Consider the following 12,101-nt stretch of genomic DNA (forward strand, 5'->3'; position numbering starts at 1 on the left):
TTTGTAGCTTCGAAGACACTATCCAACCATCTCGTCCTCTGTCGTCCCCTTCTCCTTGTGCCCTCCATCTTTCCCAACATCAGGGTCTTTTCCAGGGAGTCTTCTCTTCTCATGAGGTGGCCAAAGTATTGGAGCCTCAGCTTCACGATCTGTCCTTCCAGTGAGCACTCAGGGCTGATTTCCTTCAGAATGGATAGGTTTGATCTTCTTGCAGTCCATGGGACTCTCAAGAGTCTCCTGCAGCACCATAATTCAAAAGCATCAATTCTTCTTTATAGTCTTCTTTATAAGCCTTCTTTATAGTCCAGCTCTCACTTCCATACATCACTACTGGGAAAACCATAGCTTTTACTATACGGACCTTTGTTGGCAAGGTGATGTCTCTACTTTTTAAGATGCTGTCTAGGTTGGTCATTGCTTTCCTCCCAAGAAGCAGGCGTCTCTTAATTTCGTGGCTGCTGTCACCATCTGCAGTGATCATGGAGCCCAAGAAAGTAAAATCTCTCACTGCCTCCATTTCTTCTCCTTCTATTTGCCGGGAGGTGATACATCAGCATAATTATTTAATTTAAATAGAATTATAGTACACAGGACCCTTGAGAAGACTGTGAATTGTGTATCTGCTCAAACTGCTGATTTAGGTGATAACTGCTGATGGGCAATGTCAAGATTCCTACTTTGCCTTATGGTTCTTTATCATTAGACCAGACTTGGACCAAACAGCCCTTCAAATAGATGACAACAAGATGTCCCCTGTAAAGAAGGACACAAGGCCACCTATTTATGGGAGTTAGGCAGAGAAGTACTTTTGGGAGAAGAAAGAGGATCACAAGGATCTTAACAAACATAAAGTTTCAAACAAATCCATGACATACCACTGTGTTTTTACAAGCTGGTGCAGAAGAACTCCAATCAAAGCACACGATACATGTGGACCACCGGGAACATTTAGCAGAAACCTTCCAACCAACGAAGACTAAAATAGCTATTTTTGGAAAAACACAACACTTCCCCTACAAAATGCCCCCTTCAGTATTATGTAAAATTGATCTTTCTGCCACTTAGTGTTGCAGAAAAGGCATTCCAAGTGTAAATTTCGTATCCTTAAAAATGGAATATAAGTCATTTAAAAATAAACAATTAAAGAAGAATATAAACAGTAGGGCCTGTGCTTGTCCCAAAACACTTCACAGTGCTATTTTCTTAACTGTTGACTTGGCAGCCACCAATGCTTACAACAGAGCGTGATAAAATGGGAGGAAAAAAAGAATGCAGCTTCCTGAAGAATATATTTGAAAAGAGAAAACCTCACCTTTCAGTCTGACCCCAGAACTTAAAAATTGAAAAACTAATGCAGCAACCTACAAATCAAAGTGCCCAAGTAAACTAAAGACAACTAAGGTAAAGGTAAAGGATCCCTGGATGGTTAAGTCCAGTAAAAGGCGACTATGGGGTTGCGGCGCTCATCTCGCTTTCAGACCGAGGGAGCTGGTGTTTGTCCACAGACAGCTTTCCAGGTCATGTGGCCAGCATGACTGAACCGCCTCTGGTGCAACGGGACACTGTGACGGAAACCAGAGTGCACAGAAAAGCTGTTTACCTTCCGCTGCAGCGGTACCTATTTATCTAATTGCACTTGTATGCTTTCAAACTGCTAGGTTGGCAGAAGCTTGGACAGAGCAACAGGAGCTCACCCTGTCCTGTGGATTCGAACTGCCGACCTTCCGATCGGCAAATTAAATGTTCATATATCAAAATTGATTATGAAATTCATTGATGTGGGTTTTAAAGCTTACATGACTTTTGCAAACAACCTGATTCCATTCATATTTACAGTGGTACCTCAGGTTACAAAACACTTTGGGTTACAAACACTTTGGGTTACAGACTCCATTAACCCGGAAGTAGTACCTCAGGTTAAGAACTTTACCTCAGGATGAGAACAGAAATCGCATGGCGGTAGCGAGGTGGCAGCGGGAGGCCCAATTAGCTAAAGTGGTACCTCAGGTTAAGAACAGTTTCAGGTTAAGAACGGACCTCCGGAACGAATTAAGTTCGTAACCAGAGGTACCACTGTACTCAGAAATAATTGCCAATGACTTTAAAAGTATCTAATGATACTTTTCTATATTTTTATGTGGGATTCACTACAGAATGCACTGCATATTTTTATTCGATGGTTGAAAATATTAATGGAAGCGAACATATGTATATCAATATGGAATATTTAAAGAACTGACAGTCTTAATTTCATGGAGACTTGCTAAGTAGCAACATGGCATAAGATCAGGCAAGGGAATCCTTTGTCCTTGAGCAAGTTCTTTTCTTTACAGCCTGGGAGCAGCAGAACCCATCAGTGATGGAGAAAATGTCCAAAGCATGCAGCCCAGTTCAAGATGGAAAGGTAGGCAGTATCTCCCCAGACAAGTAACTTGACCCTTCCCTTCACTGCTAGATCCCTACTGTTATTTCAAGGAAGATAATTTTATTTGTTACTTGAATGGAAATCAAAACTAGATCTCATACTGGAAATTAAAAGAAAGCTGCAATACTAAACATGCTTACTTGAAAGGTAACCTTATAAAATAAATGTAGTTTATTTTAGAATATATTGGTTCAGGGTAGAAGCATGTCATGGACTGGCTGGCTGGAGAGGAGTGGTGGTGGGAGGGCTAGCTGGGGAGAACTCCCAAGGGAAGAAGGCTCAGAGCTGGGGATTGTTGGCTGGATGATGATAAGTGGTCAGAGGGAGAAGAGGAACTGGGAGGTTGTGCGGAAACTGAAGAGGTAACAGGGTTTTATAAGCAGGAAGAGGCTGTGGCAGAGAGCAGTCCAGAATCAGAGGCAGAAGTGGAGGCTGGAGAGGAGTGGGCCCCAAAGGCCGAGATTGGCAGGCTGCTCAAGAAGCCAGGGGGTCTCCTCCTGCTGTGACCAAGACCCCTCCCTGTAGGTCTTCTAGGACCAGACAAGGTATGAAGAGGTCAGAGTAGAGACAGATGCGTCAATGGGGTCTCAGACTGCTTGGGAAGAACCTGGGGGAGAGGAGGCTTAGACAATTGTGTGAAGGCAAGGACCTTCGGTCTTCACAACTACCTCACTGTAAGGAGTTGCTGTGTTCACTAGGCCTGGCCCCCCTGAGCTGTTCATTTCTTTGAATAATGACTTAACTTCACTGATGCCGTATGAGTTATTACTGACCTGCTCCTAGCACCTGCCCCTGACAAAGCATTAATGCGAAATATATCATTTCTTTTTTTATTTCAGCAATGTAGGTCCTGGTGCAAAGCTCTCTTCCTCATACCAAAATGCTTTAAAATGAGGACGTCGGGCAGAGATGTCTTACCTCCCTTGCTGCGGGTGCTGGTCAAATCACAGCAGCTAAAGGAATAATGTTGTCATTCACGAAGGGAAAGAAGCATGCATGTTCAATGTAAAGGTGCATACTTATATTTATCCTAGTCAGTTTTATTGAGAAGTGGGGTGACTGTTTTGTTTAAACTGAAGATAAGGAAGGTTCTAAAGGAGACTGGATTCTTTAAAAAAAACCCTGAATACAGGCATGAAATGACTTCCTCAATGGACTCTTAGAGAGGTCTGGAAGGAACTGTTTCTGCTAATGACTCTTCATGCTCCTTTCCAGTCTTCTCCCTTGATAATGAAACGTACTGTAGTAAACAGTCGTTCCTCATCCTGTGCCACACTGGAATGATGGCTAAGGAATTATGGCTAAGGGCAGATCTGAGGATTAAGAATCCAACTTGAAAATGCAACACTTTTTCTCTGGAGAGATTCAAATGACTTTAGCTGGACGATGCTGTAGCAAAGAGTAGCAGCCAAGAGGCCTGGAGAGTTAAAGAAAGAGACAGCAGTGTAAATGGGACACTGTTTCATGAGGTTGGTTGCTACACTAGTGTGGCTCTCTGGTTCACGAAGGATATCCTTCCTGAATACTGGCCTGTGTATATAATAAAGAAAATACGACTAGCTGTCAAATAGGAGTGCTTCAAAGTTCACTCAACAAACCATGGCCCAAAGAACCTTGAGGTGGGCATGGAAACTGCTAGTGAATCAAACTGAATTCCCTTTGTAGTGGACTGCAATATTCAAATAGTGTATTACAAGAATAGAGCCCTTTAGCAGGCCTTAGCATATGGGGCGAACTCTCTCCCCTTCCTTCTCTAATGTGCACCCTTTCTTCTCTGTCCTGTGCTCCAGCACAGTTTGCCCATTAAGAAGTTTGCCTGAAGACCTTGTACCAACAGCTGCAGCTGCCTCAGCACAGAACACAGGATTAGTTACAGTAGGAAGAGGTGTTCCCTTGGACTGACACAATCTGGAGCTAGGATTCCATCAAATTCTTTTGGCAGAGCTACATGGAACCTGAAAGGCCTTTAGACAGGACCGACTGATTCTCATACATTTGGCATTACCAAATGTTTAGCAGTCAGAACAGCAGCTTTGCAGATCAACATATAAGAGTGATGGGGTTTCTTAAGAGAGAGCCCGTTCCAATTTAGTATCAAATACAACTAGTTAGCATCATGTGCAAGCAGCTTTATGTAATCGTTTGCCACAGTACATTTTTAAATAGATTTTCTGGATGCCTGCCGTGTGTCGGCTGCATCAACCTTAAAACGAGTATTAAAATTATCTATACTGCAAAATGTGTATGGAATGTAATGAGAGGCATTCCTCAAAATTCCTCAACTTGCGTACTGTTAGATGTATATTGTGGTTCCCACGGCAAAGCTTAGAAATCATTAGCAAAATGTTCAAACATAGCTTGAGCTGCTGATTAGCAGTTTGCCACTCTCTACAGATTTAATGGGGTATTTGGCTCAACCTGAGGGGAAAAATCCCCAAACAAACTAAAATATTTACAAAGCTGAGTGTCTCTCGCTTAATGCCTGTTGGGCAAATTGTCTTTTAAAACTCCACAGACACTTGTAAATCTGTCCAAAGAATCATGACATATAAACAAACCTTCATGTAAGGGGTACTGCAGTGTCAATCAGGAGGGAGTTGGTATTTCTAAGTGTCATTTTAAAAGTAAATGTAAAACTAGAAATAGTTCAGTGTTGATAAGAGTGAATTGCTGAACAAATACTAGGACCTACCAGTAGCGCTTATGGGAATCATCCTGACAGTGAACCCAAGTATTTAACAGCATGGACCCCTGTAAACCTGTCACTGATACTATCCTTCATGAATTACACACCAGTGAAAGTTTCTAACAGCCACTACTGTTTGTGTATCTCCTAATGTCTGCTCAGAGCCTGACAGTTAATACCATCACAGGATTGTTAAAGACATGCTTATTTCATAGTCCATTTGAAACCATGTGCCTCCTGGACAGAAGCTTTATAATTGGGACGTTAAACTCAGGGCATAAATTATTTTTCTAAGGAAATAATACTGAAAAGATTGGTATTATTTGTTATTAGCTGCTAGGTTTGTATTATTTTATATGATTTTAACACACATAGCTTGTATTTTTTTGCTGTTTATAACAATTATTTTTGTAAAAGTGACTTTATAAAAAATACAATTATTTTAAACTGAAAGTAACACATACACACCGAGAGATATGAAACAACAGAACTGAGCTCAGAAACTGACTACATATCTTTTGCTTCTACTTCATCCACAATTAATTCCTAAGTACCAAATATGTTTATAGCAACCAGTTTTTTATGTGATTACTGCCATTACAGTCGAATGGAATCCGTTCTGGAAGTCCGTTCGACTTCCAAAACGTTTGGAAATCAAGGCACGGCTTCCAATTGGCTGCAGGAAGTTCCTGCAGTCAATCAGAACCCTTGGAACCCATGCTGGATGTTCAGGTTCCAAATAACATTCGCAAACCGGAACACTCACTTCCAGGATTGTGGCATTCGGGAGCCAAAACGTTTGACTTGCAAGATGTTTGGGATTCAAGGTATGAATGTAGAAGTCTGTTCTCACAACAGGGCTTTTGCACCGTCTCTCTACCAAAGACTCCTGTTGCCCCCGCCCCCAAATGCCTCAAATGCCTCTCCTGAGGGTTCGGAAACCTTCAGGAAAGTTCTGGAATATGGTGTGAGAGGTGGAGGAGAGAATTGCAAAAAAAGAAAAGAAAAGAAAAGAAAAGAAAAGAAAAGAAAAGAAAAGAAAGGAAGGCAAAGGTACCTTGTGCAAAGTAGAGCAACATAGATTTAGATTTAAAAAACAAAAACAAATCATGCTTGGGCTTTTACAGTCTTGGTTTGATGAGGCATCTGAATGCAGCCAGTCTCACAGAATCCTTCCACACAGAAATGTCCAATAAAGCTAATGTAGATTTACAGAAGACAAAACTGCACCTGAATTTATCATCACCGCCTATAAAAACTGCACCCCTGTGTCTATGTGAACTGGTCAAATACTTGGTGCTTTGAAAACCATTTTGTAGGACAAAATGACCTAGGACTGGCGCTTTAGGCTTGCATGCTAAATAAATGAATCTCAGCCTGTCTGGGGGTCAGAACTGGTTCTGCATCAGAAGAATACTGGTGCAAAATGTAGCAGATATGAACATGAACTTTGACGTAGTATGGGCTAAAGTTTTAACATCGTTTGAAAAGAGAGATGAAAATTGATCTTTCAAAGTCTACAGTTTAGGCATGATTAAAAGACTATTAGCTTATATATGAAATATTCTGTTTTTCCAATACTGGTTAAACCATACATATCTGGCACTTTTAAAATTAACTTAGGCACACAAACTGGTTAAATTGTGGGTTTCTCAAAAGTTGTTGGAAAGAAGATAGCAGATAAACCTTTGGTTTGATCCAGCAGCACTTATGTTCAAGTTAAAGTTTTTTTGGCTTAAAGAGCTTGGCAAAGCAAAGCAGTATTTGACATCTCGAGTTTTACAAACCACCTTAAACTATTATATTAAGAAGCATCCCAAAAATAAATCAAGCTAAAAGCAAACAAAACAAAAACTGCTAGCAAAGTTAAATATTTTTCACACCATAGCAACACATCTAAGACTCTGGACACTCTATTTGCTTTAAAGCTATTGTTTAGATTTTGGAAATGTTGCAGCCAAACATTTGAAAAGGGGGAAATGGAGAATGTAACAATTATAAACTGAAATACCAGCAAAGAGCTCTTCACTTGAGTCATTCATAGTTTAATATTACGTTGACTGTTAACTAGAAAAAATCCTTTCCGATATACTGGCTTTGGAACTGTGTGTATTACTGGATATAAAGTTTTCATCATCCTCTTGGGCCAATTCCATTTGTCCTAATTGCTCTCCCCATCCCCAATGTATTTTATGTCTTACACTGAGGAATAACATTCTTGTTCCAAAGCTGGCTTCTCCAACCTGGTGCCCTCCAGGTGTTTTTGGACTACAACTACCACCACCCCGATCATTGATCATGTTGGCTGGGGCTGATAGGAGTCCTAGGAATATAGGAAGCTGCGTAAATCAGACCAATGCTCCATGTAGCTCAGATCTGCCTATTCCAGGGATAGCTTATGTGGTGTCCTCCAGGTGTCATGAAGCCAGTGTGGTTAAGAGCGGTAGACTCGTAATCTGGTGAACCGGGTTCGTGTCTCCGCTCCTCCACATGCAGCTGCTGGGTGACCTTGGGCTAGTCACACTTCTTTGAAGTCTCTCAGCCCCACTCACCTCACAGAGTGTTTGTTGTGGGGGAGGAAGGGAAAGGAGAATGTTAGCCGCTTTGAGACTCCTTCAAGTAGTGATAAAGCGGGATATCAAATCCAAACACTTCTTTCTTTTTCAGTGGTGGATCCCTGTTTATGGACTGCTCTCCCCAGGCAGGCATGCTTGGTGGTATCACTATTTGCTTTTAGGAGCCAGGCAAAAACATTCTTATGTACCCCAAGTCTTTGAACCCTAATTTTCAGCATGCCTTTTACTGGGGTGGGGTTGATTTATATATATATATATTACATGTATGGTTTTGGTTGTTTCATCTACAATACTATCCTTTATCCCTTAAAATATGTTTGACTATGTATTAGCTGATATTATATCTTTAAAATCTCAAGTGAGAAAACCCAAGTAAAGGATAAAAATACCAGTGGTCCCGATTGTGTTTGAACTCTTGGTTCCGTAGGGTCTTGGAATTTAAAACTAGAGACTTAGAGCAGAGTCATTTAACTCTGGTGTGAACAGATAATGTGGATTCTTAGCTTCTACATTTTACTTTATTTTGAAGGAATCTCTTAACAGCATTTTGAGATTTGAGTAAGATCTCACTATAGCTGAGATCTTACTGCAAAATTGCTTGTCTTCCATCATAATTTGTTTGCTTTTCTGATGTGAAAAAGTAACACCTTTCCCCCCTTTTCTTTCTTTGTTTACTCACAGAAACTACTTTTGTTATTTTTTAAAAAATTAAATATTATTTGTATGTCCACACCAATTGCTAAGGACAGATCCCACATTTCAGAATGCTCCCCCAAATGAATTCAAGAACTGTAACATTTAATAAGCTAATATAGCCCAAGCCAATCGTATGCAAATCTGGGAACTCATAAACATTAATAAAATCACAACTACCAATTTCACAGTTCCACCATACATCTATTTTTGGATCTATATACCTATAATACAGAGAACTTAATCTTGTCCAAATAACATATATATGAATGACTTTGTTTGTCTGGACTTATGCCTCTTCCAACACATTTTTTTGCAAATCACATCTGTTTCAGCTTTAAGCTTTCACTCGCATTTTGCCAGCAGCCACAGGTTTTTAATGGCTACCATAAACTACAGATGCTCATCAGATCTTTTGTATATGTACTAAAAAACAAAATGCTCTTCAGTTAAAATATTCCATGCAGAATTTTCTACAATGTTATACGGGGGGAAACTTTTTATTTATTTATTTACTGTGAATTCCCATTTTTGGAGGTCAGCAGAGCACAGTCTTCACCTCCGAGACACCTCTTCTGGGCAGACTCAATCTCTTCACCAGTGGAAGCACAGAACACAAGTCCCTCAACCTGGCATTGCTTAGCAAAGAACTATCAGCTAAACACCAAATGAAGCACTGCAACAGTTCAAACAATAACACAATAGAACTTAATGAGAAGAGTGATCCCAGTGAGGTTTTGTCTAAGTTGTTTAGGTCTGACAGATAAGCATGGTGCCCCAAACAAAGTTTCTTCCTTCCTGGCACTTGACAGCTGTACCACCTTCTCTTTCATTTGAACAAGGAACACCTCTAGCAGGACAACCAAATGCAGGACTGGCACAGCCACCAGGCAGGGTGAATCTGCCTCCCCAGGCAGCAGAATCCCCACAGGCAAAGCCACTGCAGACAGCCTAGTGGAGAAGCAGTGGCAGCATCCGCAACCATTTGCAGTGGGAGCTCAATGAAACTGCATGGCATCTTGTGGAGCACGTGAGATCTTGCCAGAAATCGACACAATGCCAACACCGCTTCTCCACCAGTGCCACTTTTCTGCTGGCAGTAGAGCTGGCAAGGCAGAACGTCCTGTTTCACCTCAAGCAGTGAAACAGGATGTGCCGCCCCTGCCAAAATGTGTAGAACCCATGAAATGGGAATATGTCAGAATCTGAATCTGTAGGAATACGCCAGAATCTGAATCTGTAGGAATGATGTCTCTCTCTCTAGAGAAGTTGCTAGATGAAGCTTCCCATTGAGCAGCTCTTGTGCCTAGACTTGTGATCTTCTTTGTGGTTGGCAAAATGTCTTCCTTTAGTGAAAATGGCCTGCTCTCCCCTGTCCCCTACACAGAGCTCTCTTGACTAAATGAATTCAACCAAATGCACTTCACTCAGGTTGATAAGGCACATGGAACTTTATGTCCCATGCAAAGCAAAGTAGCATGTATGCTAGAGAAGTGCCTGCATAATTTCTATCCAATATTTAGTGAAATCATCAGCTGCTGTAGAAGCAAAGAGTCTAACAAACTCCTCAGTTTAAACAGGCTGGAAAAGATGAAAAGTGAAATCAGCATTCTGCTTTTCTTTCTGCCTTCGTTTTGTAACTGTCATTGACATCATAAGCATGTCAAAGTCTTGAAGCACGGCCAGCAAGAATGAAATCTAGAGCACCAGGACTACACATTTGGAAAAACAGAAGACCAAACACAGATCACGTTTCAGCACAAACTAGCACAAGAGAGGGCAGGCCAAGGGTTTTACAGAGCTAAGAGATGAGAGGAGATAGAGCATTCATGTATGCCAAAGATGAATAAATAACAATTGATACTTCCTTACCACAGCTGACCTTTGAAACTTTCTTTAAGGGGACTATAGGCTAATTCAGCCATGTCTAACTGGAATAATAAATTATTTTGTGAAGACTTTTATTGTTTAACCTTAACAAAATCCTTTCATTCAATATACATAGAAAGCTCTATTTTAAGGACAGTAAGACCAATATTATTATATAGATTATTCCCTATTCTTCAAGGAGTAAATTTATCCCTCAGTTTATGGGCCCAAATAATTTAATTTTGCTAGTCTGTTAGTTAAAATATCAGTGAAACTTTAGTTTGAGTCATTGTGGCCAAAGAACTAGATGTGAACTTCTTTGTTTTCTTTCCTGGAATACCTAGAGAATAAAATGCCCATATACAAGTAAGGACAATTTGTGTGCAACTGGGCCTTCCTCCTCTTGAGTAGCTCCTTCTGTCAAACAGTCAAACCACTCTTCCTTTTAAAAGGGGCCTTTTCTTGGTTCTTTAGGAGTAGAATTTCTCTTTAATCGGCAAGCACCATCTCTATTTGCATGCAATTATTTTGACTGTGCCCAAACTGCTTATTTTATTCTCCATTACTGTGAACAATGAACAGTCCTTCACATGATTATTGCACATTACTGAACTATAGAGACAAGTATACAGGTTATTGGGCTCATCCATTTGCAAGGTTAAATTCAGAGCCCCCCAGAGAAATTAGAATAAATTTGTTTGGAATTCACACATTTCCTGCAGATTTCCTTTGGGAATGAAGAACTGAATGTGATATTAAGAAAAGTATTTGTCACTGGCTTTGAAATAAGAAGTCTACTCCTGGGACAGACCATTGAACAGCATAACCTTTAAGTTTGGTTTCAGGAATAAGCACTAATAACGGGTTGCAATCCCAACCTCACTTGCCTGGGTGTACTGAATTCAATACAACTTACTTCTGAGTAGACATGGCTAAGCTTGAATTGTTAAGCAGTAAGGCTGCAATCCTATGCAAATTTATGGAAGCTTAATAGATTTTAGGGGGACTTACTTCCAATATAACATACAGAAGATTGGCTGCAGATTTTTAAATGGTACCTGGTCCTTATTTACCTTCTAGATCTCTCTTCAGTTTTCTCAAGTCTTTTATTAGGTCTTCAAACTTAACTTGCGATGCTTGGAAGAAATCCTGCGGTTCTGGTAGAGGAAACACACTCCTTTCTGTTCCCGCATCCTAAACAAGACAAAGAAAAAAAACCTGGTAGCTATAATAGTATTAAGATTTTCTGACAAAACAAGCCATTGTTCCCTAAATGTGAACCTATCAATGTGATCAAATAAATAGAACCAATAGATTGTAAGTGCAGCATTTATTCAAGTGGCAGAATGTAAATTATTGTACCAGTCTTTCCCCCTCTTCTTATGTAGTTTAAAGATTCAAGCGGAAAAATAAACTGTTGCTCATATATGCAGCTTATGCACTAAAATTTGTTCTAAGATAATACAGCAAAAAAGAGAGGAAAGGCTATGCAATGTGCTAATGGAATTTTAATATCTGGAGCTGGAATTCTGCACATGGCTTTGTCAAACACAATGGAGAACAGGATGCCAAGCAATTTTCAAGTTGAAACTGCTGGGAGGTGGGCACCAAGTTGAAATCTTAATAAAATAAAATGGAAATCGGGAGAAGCTAATTTATAGTGTACCTAACAGAGAACCCTTGTGATACAAGGATAGCTGCCAAGAAAACTCATGTCAGAAGTGTAGATTTTGACTCAATAACTTTGGCCAAAAAAAAAGGGGCAACTGTGTTGTGTCCGGATTATTCTGAATCCCATTTGTATACTTGCATTAACCTATTTTAATCCCCCCCCCATGATCCAAGATACAGG

The 12,101-nt window shown here is 40.3% G+C and overlaps 2 protein-coding genes across 2 annotated transcripts in view; both read right to left on the minus strand.

Annotated features, from left to right (window-relative positions):
* Window positions 1–12,101, minus strand: part of LOC310708985 (formin-1-like) — a 179,503-nt gene that overhangs the window by 48,308 nt on the left and 119,094 nt on the right. The window lies entirely within an intron of this gene.
* LOC310708236 (formin-like) overlaps window positions 1–12,101 on the minus strand; it is a 109,740-nt gene that overhangs the window by 31,196 nt on the left and 66,443 nt on the right. Inside the window, exon 12 of the mRNA XM_083506306.1 lies at window positions 11,323–11,443. Within this exon, the coding sequence (XP_083362432.1) occupies window positions 11,323–11,443 (121 nt within the window). The remainder of the gene's footprint in view (window positions 1–11,322; window positions 11,444–12,101) is intronic.

This window comes from Podarcis liolepis, assembly GCF_965112155.1.
Source record: "Podarcis liolepis genome assembly, chromosome: 1".
In the NCBI taxonomy this organism is placed as follows: Eukaryota; Metazoa; Chordata; class Lepidosauria; order Squamata; family Lacertidae; genus Podarcis; species Podarcis liolepis.